At 26.4% G+C, this 18,593-nt stretch overlaps 3 protein-coding genes across 12 annotated transcripts; 1 reads left to right on the top strand and 2 right to left on the bottom strand.

Annotated features, from left to right (window-relative positions):
- Nucleotides 1-10,048, bottom strand: LOC139986126 (tyrosine-protein phosphatase 10D-like). Of its 9 annotated transcripts, XM_072001242.1 has the most exons (20): nt 7,630-7,923; nt 6,241-6,645; nt 5,885-6,172; nt 5,477-5,755; nt 5,127-5,393; nt 4,715-5,047; nt 4,276-4,593; nt 3,857-4,189; nt 3,451-3,750; nt 3,175-3,378; nt 2,942-3,047; nt 2,553-2,779; nt 2,392-2,468; nt 2,169-2,303; nt 1,975-2,097; nt 1,729-1,877; nt 1,419-1,554; nt 771-837; nt 592-690; nt 1-153 (listed from the first exon to the last, which is right to left on the bottom strand). In XM_072001242.1, the coding sequence occupies exons 2-19, from the start codon at nt 6,638-6,640 to the stop codon at nt 605-607; spliced, it is 3,828 nt and encodes a 1,275-aa protein (XP_071857343.1). In that variant the 5' UTR covers nt 6,641-6,645; nt 7,630-7,923; the 3' UTR covers nt 1-153; nt 592-604. The 9 variants fall into 9 exon arrangements, with proteins under 9 accessions (XP_071857343.1, XP_071857333.1, XP_071857359.1 ...); XM_072001232.1 differs by lacking the exon at nt 1-153 and having other exon boundaries at nt 367-690; XM_072001258.1 differs by lacking the exons at nt 1-153; nt 1,419-1,554 and having other exon boundaries at nt 367-690.
- A 1,456-nt stretch (nt 10,049-11,504) lies between these two features.
- On the bottom strand, nt 11,505-13,926 carry Rpl10ab (ribosomal protein L10Ab). The gene is made up of 5 exons (XM_072001585.1): nt 13,777-13,926; nt 12,927-13,082; nt 12,248-12,396; nt 11,841-12,013; nt 11,505-11,733 (listed from the first exon to the last, which is right to left on the bottom strand). The coding sequence occupies exons 1-5, from the start codon at nt 13,779-13,781 to the stop codon at nt 11,563-11,565; spliced, it is 654 nt and encodes a 217-aa protein (XP_071857686.1). The 5' UTR covers nt 13,782-13,926; the 3' UTR covers nt 11,505-11,562.
- A 158-nt stretch (nt 13,927-14,084) lies between these two features.
- On the top strand, nt 14,085-18,519 carry LOC139986174 (TBC domain-containing protein kinase-like protein). Of its 2 annotated transcripts, XM_072001302.1 has the most exons (15): nt 14,085-14,237; nt 14,319-14,627; nt 14,764-14,974; nt 15,051-15,300; nt 15,407-15,635; nt 15,708-15,982; nt 16,051-16,197; nt 16,275-16,395; nt 16,598-16,759; nt 16,826-17,003; nt 17,066-17,272; nt 17,381-17,640; nt 17,716-17,843; nt 17,924-18,086; nt 18,144-18,519. In XM_072001302.1, exons 3-15 carry the CDS (start codon nt 14,770-14,772, stop codon nt 18,249-18,251), a joined length of 2,433 nt encoding a protein of 810 aa, XP_071857403.1. In that variant the 5' UTR covers nt 14,085-14,237; nt 14,319-14,627; nt 14,764-14,769; the 3' UTR covers nt 18,252-18,519. The 2 variants fall into 2 exon arrangements, with proteins under 2 accessions (XP_071857403.1, XP_071857411.1); XM_072001310.1 differs by having other exon boundaries at nt 14,091-14,627; nt 18,151-18,519.
- Nucleotides 18,520-18,593: the final 74 nt, after the last annotated feature.

Here is an 18,593-nt window from a genome sequence, read left to right as displayed (position 1 = left end):
ATTAAATCTTGAAAACATATTTTTATTGGTTTTGTGTATATTATTCATTTTTGATATGTATATATATTTAAATAAAATAGACTTACACTCAAAGGAAGATTGCACTTCTCATGTAGGACTCTTGTCAAGCAATGGTAGGTAGGTAGCTTATACCTTGAATAACAATTAAAAGATTAGACATTAATATTAATTAAATCTATTGTAATCTTTAAATCATATACTCAGTTAAAACTAAACAATTACAACCTTATATTGAAATGTTATTATTATAGTTTCCTTAAAATGTTCTGTCTGCTTTAGAAATATATTATCATATGCATTCCATAGAAATAAAAAAGAATTAAATTAATGAATTGCGAGAATAAAATTTGATTCACGTATTATTATAAACAAAATACAAAGTATCATGTTTCATTACAGTTGTACTTATACATACATACATTACTTATTACATTGATCTTCTATATTAAATAATACATCTTCATTTTATGTTAAAAAAAAATAAATATTTCTATCACTTTTTTATACATATAAATTTCAATATTGTGCAAAACAAAAATAAATATTTAAAATTACTTGTTACATGCTTACTTCAAAGTTGTGACTAGTGTAGATTTATATTTGAACTCGGTACTATTCTTATTTTCCTGGAGGTATTTTCATACACTGGATTCATAGGTGGTGGTTTATCTAGAAACATACAAATTTTAATATTTAAAACGAAAAATAATAGTAAATAAACTTGTTTGTAGTAAACATGACAAACTTACAATTCTTTAAACAATAGGGATTTTTTAATACTTGCTTTGTACAATTGTATATGTAAGCATACTGACTCTAAAAATATAATAAATATTAATAATATTAGATATACAGGATCCAACCGAATAACACGTAAAAACGGGCATAATGTGACTGCTTGTGGAAAAATAAGAAAAAAATATACAATAAAATTTTTTCATTCTCGGCTTAGTTTTCGAGAAAATCGAGGTTTATGAAACTTACATGCTTTAACATGACAAATTTCAGATTAGACAGGACAAAATAATGTAAAGTTTGAATATATTTAATTAAAAATTGATCTACTACACGCGTATGATAAATTTTCAAATTAATTTTTTTCTGAAACAAAGTATCTCGTAAAAAAATTTTGTTCTGCATTTTTTATTTATTTTCACACGTGGAATGATTTCCTATCAATTATTTAATCCTGTTCAACCCGGAATTAGTCATATTCAAATATACTTGACGAATTTTCAAACTCGAGAATAAAAAGATTTTATTCTATATTTTTCCTTATTTTTCCACAAGGAATCACGCCTATTTTTGCGTGTTATTCGGCCGGATTCTGTAGATATACAATTTATGAGTACATAATTTATATTAATATTAATATAAAAGATCTTAGATTTTCTTACTTCTTTTTGCACCATATTTATTCTATCACGTCGTAATCTATATACTGTTCCAAACACATCCAATTTTTTATTATCTCGAAGATGTTGTAAAATTATATCTATTGCTATTAAAGTGCCAGTTCTACCAATTCCTGCACTGTAAAAATATGTATTATATATATTATATATATATATAAAATTTATATAAAATAGTGAAATAGTAATAATATTAAATAAATTCGAAATGTAAAGTAGTAACAGTACTGAATAATATGAAAACATCAAGATATATGATGTTATTAACTATTATACTAAACTCATATATTTTTACCTGCAATGAATTACAATATATCCTTTATTAGCAGTAACATTACGATGTACAATCTGGCAAAAATGGATTATTGGTTCAAAATTCTCTGGGACATCATGATCTGGCCATTCTTTGAAATGTAAATGTGTTATATTTCGTTTTTTGTTCTCCTATATTTATTATTTATAAATAGGAGAATTAAATTCATATATACATAAGTACAAATGTATTTTATTAAATCTTGTAACTTAAGTTTAAATCTTATACCTTTTGTAATACTAGCGTTCTTTGTGTATAAGATCTATAATCTAATTCACTTATACATTTTATAGTCATATTTTCATACTTAAAAGTTTCTCTAATCGTTGGAAAATATTGATGACATTTCTCCTACAAAGGTATCAATTTTTAACATTTATGCGTTAAAGGAGATTTAAATATATTTAGTGCGAAAATCTTACTTTATCTTTTTCAACTAACTCAGTCAACATAATTATCACATTGATGTCATATTGCTCTATCATTCTCCAAAAATCAAATGTTGTTTCTTCTTTTGGTCCTTGACAAGCTATATATTCATTTTCGCCACTATAGCCCTGAAAATAGAGTATAACTATTTAATTCATATTTAATACATAATATAATTCATATCTAGTGTAAATAAATAATTTTATGGTTACTCACCTTAATAAAAGATGCATTGATGTAGTCAGTATTAGGATCATTTTCAATTACTTCCAGTTTAACTCTTGAAAAATCATCTGAAAATATAAATTTAATAAAGCATTTCTTTTTCATTTTATATATAATTTACATCTTTATAATATGTAAATTAATATTTTTACATGGTAAAATATCAGAATATCTGTTTTTCTTCTTATTGGCTTGTAAACAAGCAGTATTGGTTGGCATCTGTAAATCAATACTAAGAGTTTGAAGTAACTGAAATTCATTGCTTAATTTTCCAGGATTATCAATAAATTGTTGACAATGAGCTATAAATTTCTTTTTTGAAAAAGGTGTAGGAACTGGTGATCCAGACATGTCAGAATGTAGAAATCGTCGTAATATTCTAAAAAACATGTATAAATTATCATTAAATCATTAATTATGTAAATTTTTGGCCATAATATATACTTTGTTACAATGTTTAAATGTTTAAATTTCTATATTTTGATGAATATTATTTTTACTGTGATAATGTTGAACTAAACAAAATATAAGATTTACTTACGCACGAATTGAACATTTGCGAAATAATAACATTATTGTTGATAAAATTCCCAAGAATAAAATACCAAAAACAACTCCACTAACAAGTACGATATCTATTTCAGCATCTAATATAATTTAAAATACTTAATGAATACAATAAAATTTAATTATGTATGATTTTTGCAATACCAATATTGAAGCGACTAAACGAAGAAAAATACAAATAACTTTAAGAATCAATAAACACTTTACTGGTTTTTATTAAAAATGTTGTAGAATCAGAATATCCACCACGAGTAAATGCCCGCATTCTAACATGATACCATGTATTTGGTTTAAGAGGACCATTACAATAAATTCTTTTATTGGTATTAGACGAAATTTCTTTACAATTTGTATTTTCGCCAAGTGTATACTTGACTGCTTCCATATCGCCATAATTAGCAACAGAATTAGCTGCAAAAATACAATAATAATTCAAATATTTTTAATTAAATTTGAATACAAACTGAAAAATATATCACATACGATAAGGATTCCAACATAGTCTAGTAGCTTGATAAGGTATTGTAAAGTCTTGTAGCATAGCTTCTTTCCAAGAAGATATATTTGGCCATAATATATGATTCGTATTATTCGTTATATTAAATCTAATACTTGATGGAATATTATAGTTCATTTTTGAAACTATAATAGAATAATAAATAATATCACCATTTGTATTAGGGAATAAGGGAAGTAAAAGTGTAGCTGTTGTTGTAGTTCTTCGTGCACTAGCTGGATCTATAGTTATAGATTTTATATAATCTTCATCAGGTTGAGGTGGAACTAAAATATAAATAATGCGTAGTAACTTATTAACGACATTTTAATACTTGAAGATAAATATTTTATAAAAGTTGCTAGTTTATATTATTTAGAGTTAGGTACATACTACCAGCAGGATATGAAATATTTTTAAATGCTGGTATTCCAAAATCTTGGACTCCCTGAACCTTTGTTACCACTTTAATGATATAATTATATTCTGCTTTTAACTCGTTCAAATTTGTTATGATCGTATCATTTTTAACATCATTTGATAAAAATTTTAATGTAAAAGAATGTGGTTCATAATTAGTTCTAATCCCATCTACAAATACATTAAAATATTCCAATATTCCATTTAAAGAACATGGAATGCCCCAGGTCAAAATGGTATTCAAAACATTTTTATTATTTTCATTGTTTACAATTGAATATGAAAAGTTGGATACCATCCCTGGAACTAATATATAATAACTATAGTAATATAATAGAGTTTAGTGATATTGAAATTATAAATATCTATAATTTCGTGTAATAAGAAATTACCTCCAGCTGGTGTTTTAAATAACACTAAGTCATTGTTATAATTTCCCCAGCCTGCAGAGGTTCTTGCTTTGATTTTTGCTGTGTAATATGTAAATGCTGTTGCATTTAAATATTCAAAAATGAACGTAGATCCATTAAAATGTTTAATGGTTTTAAAGGTTACTGGTTTGCACCAATCAGGCACATAGAAACATATTTCTCCTTCAAATACAAGTTCAAATTCATGTAAATTCCCTGCTAAATATGATGGTGGTTCCCAAACAAATATAAACTGTGAATATGTTATATTTGTAACATTGAGAAAAGGCGCGGATGGTACTGAAATATTAAAGAATATCACTAATTAATATTACTTATGATTTTTGTTATTTCTTGTATTTTTAATGTAGGTTAAAAACTATATGTTTAACATAATTTTTATGCATTTCTGCTTACTTACTATCTTCTGATGTTGTTACACTTATTAATTTACTTAATTCACTATTTCCTGCTTCATTAAGAACATATGCCCAACATATATATGTAGTAAATGGACTGACATTCTTTATTATTGAATTTGTAAAATATTCATCTTCAATATGAGAATCTATATGTACTTCAGCTTGCCCATTCTTAATTTCATAACCATGACCGTTTGTCATTGTAGCATTACACATAGCTTTTAAAGATGTTAAAGTACAGTTACTGTTGCCTTTCTCAATCTTCCATGAAAGCATTATGTCATTCGTTGTAACAATTGGTTCTTTCATATTTAATATTGGTGATTTTGATACTAAGTAAAATTTTCATTTATTCTTAAACATAAATATTTTATATAATGTACATATATGATATTCATAATTTCTTTTTACCTGTTGATGCTGTTCTTGTTTCAAAACTGAAAATTTCCCCATCATTATTGTCTTCATCTACTGCATTAATAGAAATATAATATGGAGTGCATGCATACAAGTCACTTATTGTTACATTTATTCCAGTTACTTGTTCTGTTTTTGGCTGTGGATCAATAGTAACACGGTAATACTTAATACATTTAGCTCCAATTTCTGGTGGTTCCCAATGAATAACTAAAGAAAATGCATTAGCTTCCACAGTTGGGTTTTGAGGTTTACTAGATTCTTATAAAAATAATTATTATTATTCAAAAAATGAATAATTAGTAGCTATGTGTAAAAGCTAGTATAATCACTGACTAACATACTTGGAGAGTTTGTTTTTAATGTAATATCAACACCATTAGATTGTTTGTTGTTTATTGAAACTGCTCTAATTATAAAGAAATATTCCTCACATGGTTCTAAATTTGATGAAATATATTCTTCAGTTGTAATTGAGGCATTATTACAAATATTTTTAAGGCATTGTTCAATTAAATAATGATTTACACATGTTGGATGATCTCCTGGTGATTTCCAGCTTAATTTAATTGTACTAAAAGCAGTATGCGCAACTAATTTTTGAATATCTCCAATTTCAGTAACTAAAAAGAATGAATAGTATATAAATTGTATATTATACTTTTAAAAGCAATTTCTGCGAAATAATTAAACCAGAGTAAATTTAAATAATTATATTGAATATTAAATTTGTATTAATATTATAATTTTACTATTAGAACTCGTCGCTCCTGTTACAATAACTCCAGTCGAGTTTAAATCTTTGTCAATGGCTTTTACAATAAATGTATAATTGTTGCATGGTTCTAGATTAGTGGCATTGTATTGTACATCTTTTACTATGGTTCTATTTCCTGAAAAACATAGTTGATTCGAGTCCAAACATATATCGATAGTATAAAACAATTCACTTGTTATATTATCACAAGGAGGTTCCCAGGAAAGAAATATCCATTCTGTAGCAACTAGATCAATCGTTAGATTTTGTACATTTTTTCGATCTATAAACAAAGCAAACGTAAATAGTAAGATCATTCATTTATACTGACCTTTATCTAAGTAATTATACCTTTTTCGTTACATGCCACTAATATATCTTCCGATAAAATTTGGTTATCTTTCAATTCGTTAGATGAAATAGAAATATGCTCGAATTTTTGAACGAAGTCATTGTTCGTTGTATCGAGAATCGATATATTAGTATCGTTGCTTTTCAGGTAATCATTCGGCAGGAGCTCATTTTGTTCGAATTCCGTAGCTTCGTCTAGAAACTCTTTTATGCTCATAGAATTATTTAGTTCTGAAGATACTACATATTCAGCATTGAGATCAAACGATACAATTTTCATCGAAGTGTTTACTGTTTCATTTTGTCCGATGTGTCGATGATCGATAAAATTATTTTCACTAAGCACATAGATGATCTGTAGTGCGTAAATCAACACTTTCAATCGTTTTTTTCGTACCATGTTACCTATAAGATTGCAAATTGAAACACAGTTCCATTATTAAAATCGTAAAAATCTAAGATAACAGTTTGATGTTTTTTTATCTTAATTAATTAATTAACTGCGCTAGGTAAAGTATCAGGTTCTGGTGATAATTTTATTGTACACTTTATACGTCGTATAGTTAACATTACGTACTTGAAACGATGTAATCTAGACTTTCGAAAGGTTTATTTCATATCACAACTAAAAACGGAATCAATATTTGTGATTCATTCTGATAAACCTAAATTTTACCTTGAGTCAATTCACAAAAGAAAAATATCATTATTGTCACAATAAATAAATCGTATATTAATTAGAAATGGAAACGTTTCATTAACTATGATTTCGAAGGAACGATGAAAAATGTTAATATTAGAAATAAAAAAATTTGATAAATAATCGATTTAATTTTGACCAATGCATCTTTTTAACACATTATTTAGATAGGTTACATTGGCTTCTGCCAATATAATTCCTTTTTCTATTTAAAGTGATATCTTTTAAGCTATCTAAATTAATTGAAATGTTAATTATATATATATTTCAAAGTATTATATATTTAGCCTCATAATTTAAAACCAGAAAAATAATTTCATATCAAAGACTTAACAATTGAAATTGTAATTTTTATACGTTTTGTGCATTTATGATTGTGCATTTCACTTTATTTAACACATTATGTGAATTTATTTTGATTACTATTATTATTCTTTTAATTTATTTTGATTACTATTATTATTCTTTTAATTTATTTTGATTACTATTATTATTCTTTTCATAAATGCATTGTAAAAAATCAGATATTAAAAATAAAATGATATATGTACAATAGGCGTTTAAAGTGGCAAGTAGAATTTCACAATAATTGATTGATATGTTATAGCTCATATCAATCACAATTCCATCAGCAATGTTTTTTCACAGATCATCGCAATATGAAAAGTCAAATGCTCACGATTCTTTACTTAATCTCACAAAAAATTGTTCTTCATTGATAAATTACAAACATATATTCTATATTTTTCATTAAGAATTGAAACCTTTTTCGTATACAAAACAATTGTTATGTTTTATCCACTTATTCAAGAAAAAGTCGGTTTATCCAGGATTAAACTCTGCACATAAGAATTAATTCGATGTTTTCAATAATATTATTAAAAATTTACTCGAATCAATGAGATCTATTAACAAAGGTACGAAGAACTATTTTGAAAACTCGATGTGTTAGTTATTTTCTTGATAATCATTCTGACTTCTGATCACTTACCAACAGGTTTTCGTTTATCCCTCCTATAGTCATTGATATTGCTGATAAGAATCTCAAGTCTATTTTAAACTCTTAAAAGCGTACTCTGTACTACTTTATTAATCAAACATGAGGGTAATATTTATCTTGATCTTTTTACGAATTTTAACAATTTTTTATTATATTTTACATATAGCTTTTATAAAAATTCGTTTCTTTGAAGTCTTACATGAAATTATATTTATTATAATAAGATTATAAAATCACTGAACACAATTATTACACAAATGGCTGTTATCGAAAAGTTTTATAATTATTAAAATTGTATAATTTTAATTATATATCTATAATTATATATATATATGTAATAACGTATATATAATAACTGATATGTTAACGCATTGTTAATAATTGGAAATCATAATTAATAAATAATTTGTAATATTTAAACTACATTTATATGCCATTATATATGTGTACGTAATTCTTAATGCAATTGTGTATGTTAAGTATTAAATTAAACATAAAATATACTTGCCCAAAAGATTAGACTTTCTCGTGATTTGAATCTCTCAATGTTATTCATTAAATATCAGTCTTCTTTTAATATAGATAAGACCCCCGTTTTCATTAATGTTTTTGCGCATTCTAGTAAAATACATGTGAATCGAATGTTAAGCACTATGATCGAAATTTTCTATATTAAAATTACATTCAATCGTAAAAAAAATAAAGCAGTATTAAGCTGTCGGATAAATCTACAACTTCATTGAAGCTGCAATTTACTTATGAAGCGAAATAGAGGAGCATATGTATATACATTTTTAAAGAATATATTATAACCTCCTCAAAGGTTGTTAAAAATAACGTGTTCTGATTATTTGAACCTTTTAACTCACAAAAAAGTTATATTTACCCTTGTATTTGAATAGTATATTTATAAAATATATTTGTACAACTTAAACGAAATGAACAACTTAAATTTATTAATTAAGTAATAATTAATAAATTATTACTGATTATTTGAGTAAGACTTTCAGATGAAAAGAAAATATATAAGCTGATATAAGATAAACGAAAATTCGACGAATAAAAAATCTTCATTTTACTATATGTATATATAAGCGTAGACGAGGGAAAATTTAAGACACTTATATTCTGTTTACTTTTTGGTATATCTTTAATTTATAACTTTTAATTTTTCAATATAAAAAATATATTAGAATATTCATGAAAACTATGTTTGAGACAAGTTAATAAAATAAATATAAAAAGGAACGTTAACTATATATATGTAATTAATAATTTGATAAAAATCTGCTTAAGTAATAAAAATAAATATTTTTTAACATTGTTACAATTATTGTATAATTTTATATTTGTATTGTTGGAAAAACAAATAGAATTACTATTTATTTCTCAACCGATTTATCATTTGACCATTTCACACATATGTTAATGTAATTTGATGTGTATACTTGCGACAGAGTGTTTTCTCAACATATGTGCTAGAGATTATCAACGTGGTGTAAGTCATACATATATATTTTGTTTCTAGATATTTAGATTTTTACGTTTGTGTATTACAAAATATTTTTCTATTATGGAATAAAACGTTTCATAAAATATGTAATCTTTTATGATAAAAAAAATAATGAATTTTATTAAGAAAACAAACTAAAACAAACAGATTTATTTATTTATGTTCTATATATTATAATTTTGTAGAATTAATTATTAATTATCTCCTGGTTCAATAACAAAATTTTGTTTCAGATATTTTAAGGGTTTTAAAATATTCCTAATAAATTAGTGGAATGTAAAGTAGTAAATAATTTTTTTTATACTTTTCTTTTGGCCCTACATTTGTATATAATGAAGGTAAGTGTAAATTATAACATATTTTTGGCCTTTCTTTTTCCGGTGAAAAGTCTAAAACATGAAATCCCGCTGCAAAATCTATTGATGTTTCATATGAAGCATTATGATACCCCATACCCGAGCCTTTATTTAACGACATAGAGAGGAAATGGGAGTACTCACGCGTATGGTTCCAGTTGTTTCCGGATTAGTACTGCCCCCAACGGCCAAATACTGAAAGTGTTCCACGCTAGCATATACATGAACCTATTTAGTTCCACGCTGCAAAAGACTATTTCATTGTACGCTTTTGTGAAGAAGTTCATATTTTTCTATTCGAGATAGACAAGTAAGAGAATAACATAATCACGCAATACTGAAAGAAAGTTGCCTCAGAAAGAGAAATTAATTATTTATTATATTCTTTTTAGAGAAAAAAAGGAAACCTTACCGTTTAAACGATAATGAATTATCGTTTGGAATGATGAAGTGGAATGATGAATAATAATAATTTTAATATATTTTATACACAATAGGTTTTTAGATTTAACATTAAATTTGCTTTATATTAAATAATAAACGTTATAATAAATCTTAAATTTCACTTTAATAATAATTTCAGTGGTTGATAGATTGTGAATAGTATCAGAGATTATCTGGCGTAATGTATATGTTTGCATGCGTATTTATTTACAGAAACGATAAAAACAGAAGAGCAAATTATCGGCAGACAAGATTTGACGTCATGACTAATTTGTTAACTATAATTTTTATCTTTTACTTTGAAAATTTATTTGTAAAATTTTTATTTTACATGCTTAACATTAAAGATAATGACACATAATAGCACAAGAGAAATAAAAAAAACGAGAAAGATCAATGTGCTAGTATGCTATGGTGTATTGTGTTCGTGTATAGTTATATCATTCGTTAAAAGAGTAGGCCTTAGGTCAAAAAGTCCAAAGTTGCCTTTCGTCTGTACCATCGTCTTAACGAATACGTCGTCTTCATTTGTTGGGCTATACCTCGTTTGCGGTGAAATTAAGTAGGTTTTTGTATATGTTAACGTGGAACACTAGGATTTGACTTTAGGACTTAGCAGCGTGGTGTAGCATTTGTACTGTGGAATAACTAGAACAATAGATGTGAGCTCTCTCATTGCCTCTCTGACATAATACGAAAATATACAATTATTTTTTTCACAAGTCTCACAACTCACGCACAAGATATATGTGACCTACGCCACTGTCAAAATGAACGTAGATAAATCGGAACTTTCATAATTATGAAAGTGACTTCCTTATATCGTTACTCATTTCTCAACTATTTAGCAAAAATTTCTTAGTTATATAGAAATATAAATCGATACAACATAAAACAAATGAAAATCTTGACTTTTTTTTGATACAGCATTTTCATAATCACCGATATATATAATAAATGAATGTTTCCTTCGTTATAAAATTTTTGGTACCGTTTTAATAACAACAAAATATTATAAATGCATCACAAAGTAATTTTTCTTTTTAATGAAATATTACATAATACGATTACGACGATACATTATGTTAAAACATATAGAACTTTACTCTAGTAAATGCAACAACTGTACGATTTTCAATAAGATTGTTACAGTACATGAATTATGACATATTATCGATACATTCTTAAATTATAAGTTTGGAAAATATCAAATAGGAAAATTTTTTATAACAAATTGTAACACATCATACATTGAGTTATGTCTGTTTTATTGTTTCATTGTACATCGATAGTATTTATACTAATTAAATTAGTATAATCTCTGAGGTGGTCCCATAGAAGATTTAATGTGAAGAGAACGTACATTTTGCCAGTGTTTTTTCAACAATGAAACTAAGAAGTTAATTGAAAGATGTACATTTTGTACCAATTCATCTGGAGTCATTCCCACGTGACCTACAGCCACTGATAAACATAATACCTGAAAAAATGTTTTTCAAATTACGTTTGAATATTATAAATTACAATTTTAACAAGAATTTGTAAGTAAAATATTTTTTGAAACAACAAATATACAACAAAATTTACCTTCTTCATTTGGAATTTAATTGTAGCTTTCACCTCATCAATTTTCCCTACCATTGACTCCTGATGAGATAGAAGACCAGGAAACTTGCCAGCTTTGTTCAGACCAGGACCAAGAATACGTGGAATTTGTTTAATTAAAGACTCACTAGCTAAGAAGGCGTCATATTTTTTAGCTGTAAAAAGCACATACAAGTTAATTTTTAAATCAAATTATACTAAAGTTGGTTGAAAAGATGTCTCGACACGGATTGAGGTACGAAGGAATAAAACACAACGTCCTCACCAAGTGAAGAATTTCATTTTCTTCCAGTAGACGACCACTACTACAAATTACAAACTAGCAATGGTGCTTTTTGGAAGGCACAAAGAAAAGAATTAAATAGACAAAATAAAAAACTTCAAATTACCTAGTTTCTTCACAAGCTTTTTGTTCTTATTTAATTTTTTCAATGCTTCTGCATCCATATATGGAATATTATTAGCTTTAGCTTCATCACAGTGTTGCTGATCTCCCAAAACACAAACTTGCATCTTTGGTCTTGGAATATTCTTCAACCTTTAATAGAGATAAATTACATGTGTAATTAAGCAATCAATATTCCTTAAACTGCTGATTCTATATATATTATTATGAATAAATATTCAAAGTGATATTCAAAGTGGAATTCAACATTATTACAATTACTCAAAAATGAAAATACTATTATCAAAGTCAATATTCTCAGTAACATATTGGATAACCACACGAAGTATTCAGATAATACATGCAAAGTAGTTCAACATCACTGAACATTGGTTTTAATAATTAAATTGATTGAATAGTTGCCATAGTCAAATATTGACTTACCAGCAGGATCATAATTCATGATCCTGTAATAAATATAACGGTAAAAAACCTCCCCAATTTATTTAAGACCCTGGGTAGAGGTCCGCTAGGTAAAACCTAGCTTCCTGACTATGCATGAGGCAAGCTTTTCGGATGTTAGTTAAAAAATAAAAAAAAATAAAAAAAGGAAAAGGAAAATAAAGATTTTATGGTAATCATTAAAAACCGAAAAGAATCCTCAATGTCAGGTAGAAACATACTTGACGGTGCCTGAGAAACGTTTGTCCTTTTGAGGATCATAATTCTTCAAGCCAATTTGGAGTTCCACTGTTTCTAAGAATTTCCTTTTTTTGTCTTGTGAATTTTGGATAACACCATTCACACATTCATAGAGAGTATCACGTGATACTTTGGACCTATTGATTAAAATTATTATTGCAATCAAAGTTGAAATTTAAAACTATTATTACTATTATTATAATATACAGTATACAAATAAAAAGAAGTGGGTCTTAGGAGTGAGATACGGACAGAGATTTGTCACTTGATTCATTGATACTAGCATGTTTCTGTTTCTAATGAAACTGTTTATAACTGAGAAATGAACTGCTACCAACATTTTTGTACATGAAATCTTTTTATTGCTTGGTGTTCACAATCAATCTTATAAGCAATGCCCATTTCCCTTATTTATATCCAACATATAGTGAACTAAATTAAAATTATATTAAAATAGTATATATATAAAAGTTGAATATTTTCAATAATACTATGCTACAATGATAAAAAAGTTGATTAGGATTAGAATATAATTTAAATGAAGTATGATATAAAATAAAAAGAATTCAACACATAATAGAAAAAGTATTTATTTATATTTATTAAATGCTTAAAATTCATTTTATAAAAGACTTTTGAAGATGCATTTGAAAAATTATAGTACAATGTGGAGATATGTTCAGAAATTGGTACGATATAAAGCTTCAATAACGGTTATTTTTAAAAAATATTCGTAATTATATTAAAAAGATATATCGCAATAAATATTATTTATAATATCAAAGAAAAAAATTTTCAGATTTTTAAAATATGAAAAGATTAGATACTCACGTCATTGTACCTCCTTACAAGATCACTGAAAAGAAAACGTCCTATCTACTGCACGATTAAAATCAGAAAGGAAACTGCTGTGTTAACAGCAGAACCAGTACAAGCAATATATATTTGCTAGATGGGACCACGTTTATGAGCATCCTAGCTCATAGTTTATGAAACTGTCACAGATGTCGTGCTTGCAATTTATGTGAACTCGGCTTTAAATTTAACTATTTCGGTATGCATCGATATATGCATAGTCTATGTATGTTAGACTGTACATATTATATACACAGAATTCCTATCATCAGGTCCTACATTCATATATATTGAAGCTGTGAAAAACCGTCTGAAAATTAAGTCGTGACTAGTTGTGAAAAATTAACATCAAAGGCAAGAAGGTTCTCGTTCTGCAATCCGTGACACGCTATGAATACTTCAGAGAAAGAGACACTCTACTCATCTCTGTCTATCTCGTAAGAACGCAGACTTTGTTGATCTTCCATGTCAATTTTTCACAACTAGACATGATTCACTTTTCGAACGATTTTCCCTAGCGAGTGTCCAGATCTATTTATATGATCGTGGTTCATGATACATATACATATCAGTGATGTATACATATATACATATGTATGTATATGAAGTGGGTGGTCTTGTTTATTCTTGTAAACAAAATTGATAAATAAATCAGTAATTTGATTTACTTTACAAATGATAAATAATTAAACTATGAAAAGACAATTCTAAGAGACAATTAAATATATTCTTATAATTGATAATGGGTATAAGTATTCGTTGAGGTTAATAATGTAAATATCGATTTATAGTTTAAAATTTTGTAAAAATATATATTAATAAATCAAGTACGTATATTTTATAATTATGTCTTGTATTATATGATGTATTTTTTAATATATATGTAAACTTTTTGTCATTATTAAAATTAAATTAGTTATTTAAATATTGTTAAGATACTGTATAATATGTTTTATTTTATAGTCGAAGATGTGTCCAGCACTTTTAGAAAACGAAGAACGATGTTTCGGAGGGATGACATTTTTTGCCCAAAGTCATCCAGTTGAAGTTTGTGGTAGTAATGGTTTACCTCTTACACCAAATTCAATAACCATATATGGAAAATCTCAATTTTTAAAGACTATTCACCATCCAAATTTATCAACATATCTTGATATAATTAGAAGTAAACATGGTAAATCTTATTATATTTAAAATTAGGAATTTAGAAACATTTCATATGATTATCTAATTAAAATTATTTTTTGTAGAACGGGTAGTAGTGGTTGCAGAATATAATGGAGATACATTAAATAAAAAAGAAAATTTAAATGTTGATGATATTGTGAAAATAGCATTTCAATGCCTGTTAGGTTTACAGCATATGAATAATTTAGGCTTAGTACACAGACATTTAAATCCTGAAAATATATTAGTCAATAAAAGTGGAAATGTACAGTTATATAATTTTGGTTTATATTATATGACAGATAGTGGAAAGAATGTATCTTTTCCTATTGGGTATGTTTTATAATAAAATATTTAGTTTAATAAAATTCAATTGTAATTGAATATTTAGTAGAAATAAGAAATACTTATTTAAATGCATAATACAATTTTTTATTAGTTATCCAAAGTATACAGCTCCTGAAGTATTTCTGAGTTCTGGTGTCAGTAGCTCAAAAGTAGATTCTTGGTCTTTAGGTATGATTATTGCAGAATTATTATTGGGAAAGTCAATGTGGCCAGGTGTAAAATTATCTCAATGTTTGCGGAAAGTTCTTAGTCTAATACACTGTGAAACTTCTGTTTTTGAACGTCTTGCAAGAGAAGCTAATTGTTACAATATTTATAAGGTATAATTTACTTGATTCTTAAATCCTGGGTCACACTGTATAGTTATTTCTTTGTATTTATTATTGTTCTAGGATTTACCTGATAAAGTAAAGGATTTTGTAGATTGTTGCTTACAAATTCACCCCTTAACGCGCAAGGTACCAGAAGAGTTACTGAAGTTACCTATATTTGAAGAATTTTTATTACAAAATGAGAAAGAAAAAGAAAAAAGTTTATATAAGAATGTTATTGTTAGAAAAATGGATGAATTATATTATTTATGGCAATTAGCAGGAGGCGATATTACTGTGGAGTTAAAGAAACAGGGATTTATCCGGTCAAGACCACCTATTTTATCAATTCCAAAGTAATAAAAGTTTCATAAATATCGTGTTCTGTGGAAAAAAGCACAATTTATTTTAATTTTCTTTTTAGTTTAGTGATACTTTTAGGTCAAATGTTTGGCAGAAGAGACACAGCAGGATTACTTGATTTACGTGTGGTTAAAGTTCCTCTTGATACACTACATCAACGTTTGTCTCATATTCCATATATAGCTAATTATCCATGGTTAACAAATCAGTAAGTATAATAAAGATAAATGTAAATTTCACATTTTTCTTCAATATTATATAAATCATTTTGTACATGCTTTATAGAATGCGTGTTCAATCGCAAGAGGATTTGATAGATGCTGCTTCCCAGTTACCTTTAATTATAAGAGAAAGAGATACAGAATATCAATTTTATAGAATTGTTTTATATGATAGATTACTACAGGTGATTATATTATTTTGAACATTTGATATATAATGAACTGTTACAGGTAATTACTTTATTTTGAATATCTTTGAAGTTTGAAATTATTTACTATGAATTCATTAATAAAAAATGTCATTCATTAATAAAAATAAATTATTACAAAAATAGAATCTTTTCATAGAACACTTAAAATATTTACTTATGTATATTGATAATTTAGGTTTATCCAATTACACGGGAAGCAATAATTGAAGAAGCACACAAAGATATACCTCCACCTGTTAGGGGAGCTGTATGGGCAGCATTGCTTGGTATTACTGGTGATATTCAGAAACGTTATGATATGATTGATAAAGAAACACCTACGCACACAGATCGACAAGTAATTCATCATTCAGTCACATTACATTATTTATCTTTATGTTTTAATTTATTAACAATATCTTAGATAGAAGTAGACATACCAAGATGTCATCAGTATAGTGAATTATTGTCATCTGGTGCTGGTCACGAAAGATTACAAAGATTGCTCAAAGCATGGGTTCGAAATAATCCTCATTATGTTTATTGGCAAGGATTAGATTCGTTAACAGCTCCATTTCTATATCTTAATTTTAATAACGAAGGTAATAAATTAAGTAAATTATATAGTATATATATGTAAACTTTATTAATATTTTTATTTTAGCTAGAGCATTCGAATGTCTGTCTGCATTTATACCAAAATATCTTCACAAATTTTTTCTGAAAGATAATTCTGCTATTATACAAGAATATTTAGGAAAATTTTCACAAATTATAGCTTTCCATGATCCACAATTAGCTAATCATCTTAGATCAATCAACTTTGTATTAGAATTGTTTGCAATTCCATGGTTTTTAACAATGTTTTCACGTAAGCCATTTATTATTAATGTTTGGATTATGTAAAATTGTTCACATCATAAATTTTTCTCTTTTGAAATTGTTGATTATTACATATTCTTGAACTTTCTTATTTTAGATGTGTTTCCACTTCACAAAATACTTCATTTATGGGATAAACTTCTATTAGGAGATTCATCATTTCCACTTTTAGTTGGACTAGCAATATTAAAACAATTACGAGATTCTCTTTTAACTTCAGGTTTCAATGAATGTATCCTCTTATTCTCTGATCTTCCTGAAATTGACATCGAATTATGTGTTAAAGATTCTATGATGATGTATCAAAATACACCACCTAGTATTACTTATAGAAAACATCAGTTTAATCAACCAAAAGTATAAATATAAACTCTATATATTCTTCAAGATAATTTATTAAATACAAATTTAAAAAAATATGTTACGTTTTAGGATATAAATTGGTTAGAACCAGAACCAGGTACTGAAAAAATGCCAAGAATTTCTGTTGATGACTTTTTAGATTTATTAGACAATAGCCCTGAAAGATTAATAACTGTAGATGTACGCAATAACATACAGTGAGTAATTTACCTGTAAAGGAAATATTACATTATTCTAAATCATTTCTATATATATGGTAATCATTTTCTTTATATAGATTTGAAAGAGGTGCTGTAGTAGGCAGTATTAATATTCCATTTACAAGCGTACAACTTTCCTTAACTCATATTGAAACTCTTGGACCACATGCAAAACCACTTGTAGAAAATAAAAATAGCGTTGTTGTAATTATTGGGCCTCATGATCAAAATAATGCCTTGGTCAGTATTATAATACAAAATTTAGTTTTTCATCATTGAAATAAAAATGTTTTATAGTTTGCAGATTTTTTGGTAAAATGTGGAGTTGTGGGTGTATGTTCTTTACAAGGAGGAATTTCTATCTTACGGGCAAAATCTCCAAATGTTATAGTAGCACTACGATAAAAGTAATGTGTAAATACTGCACTTTTTAATGTAATAAATTACAACACCACATTTTCATATTTGAGGATTATACAATTTGTATATATATGTATATATATATAATTTTAAATTACTCATATATTGTAATATTTTATTTAACTATATTATATGTAGAATATTATGAGATAATTGTAAAATATATCTTTCTAACATTAAGATTATAAACGATAATAGTACATATAAAATATGTATTATATTAATTAAAGAATTAAATTTTTGTTATACTATATACAGTATACTATATTTTCATTTGCTTTCGGTGGTTACTATAGAAACACAGTCAAAACATTTTAGTATAAAGGT

This window comes from Bombus fervidus, chromosome 1 (genome assembly GCF_041682495.2).
Source record: "Bombus fervidus isolate BK054 chromosome 1, iyBomFerv1, whole genome shotgun sequence".
Classification (NCBI taxonomy): domain Eukaryota; kingdom Metazoa; phylum Arthropoda; class Insecta; order Hymenoptera; family Apidae; genus Bombus; species Bombus fervidus.
Note: the sequence above shows the minus strand (reverse complement) of the source record. Positions and strands in the feature narration are given on the sequence as shown.

Bases quoted from the DNA above. Each gene is read 5' to 3' on its own strand.
- LOC139986126 (XM_072001213.1), bottom strand. From the start codon at position 6,640: ATGGTACGAAAAAAACGATTGAAAGTGTTGATTTACGCACTACAGATC. The intron at 5,048-5,126 runs GTAAAAAGAAAT...AATTTTACTTAG, and splicing joins AACAAGAACAGCATCAACAG to TATCAAAATCACCAATATTA. The intron at 2,098-2,168 runs GTAAGATTTTCG...ATACCTTTGTAG, and splicing joins AGTTAGTTGAAAAAGATAAA to GAGAAATGTCATCAATATTT.
- Rpl10ab (XM_072001585.1), bottom strand. The intron at 12,397-12,926 runs GTATGTTTCTAC...TCTCTATTAAAG, and splicing joins CGTTTCTCAGGCACCGTCAA to GTTGAAGAATATTCCAAGAC. The intron at 11,734-11,840 runs GTAAATTTTGTT...ACATTTTTTCAG, and splicing joins TTAAATTCCAAATGAAGAAG to GTATTATGTTTATCAGTGGC.
- LOC139986174 (XM_072001302.1), top strand. From the start codon at position 14,770: ATGTGTCCAGCACTTTTAGAAAACGAAGAACGATGTTTCGGAGGGATG. The intron at 16,760-16,825 runs GTAATTCATCAT...ACAATATCTTAG, and splicing joins CTACGCACACAGATCGACAA to ATAGAAGTAGACATACCAAG. The intron at 17,641-17,715 runs GTATAAATATAA...GTTACGTTTTAG, and splicing joins ATCAGTTTAATCAACCAAAA to GATATAAATTGGTTAGAACC.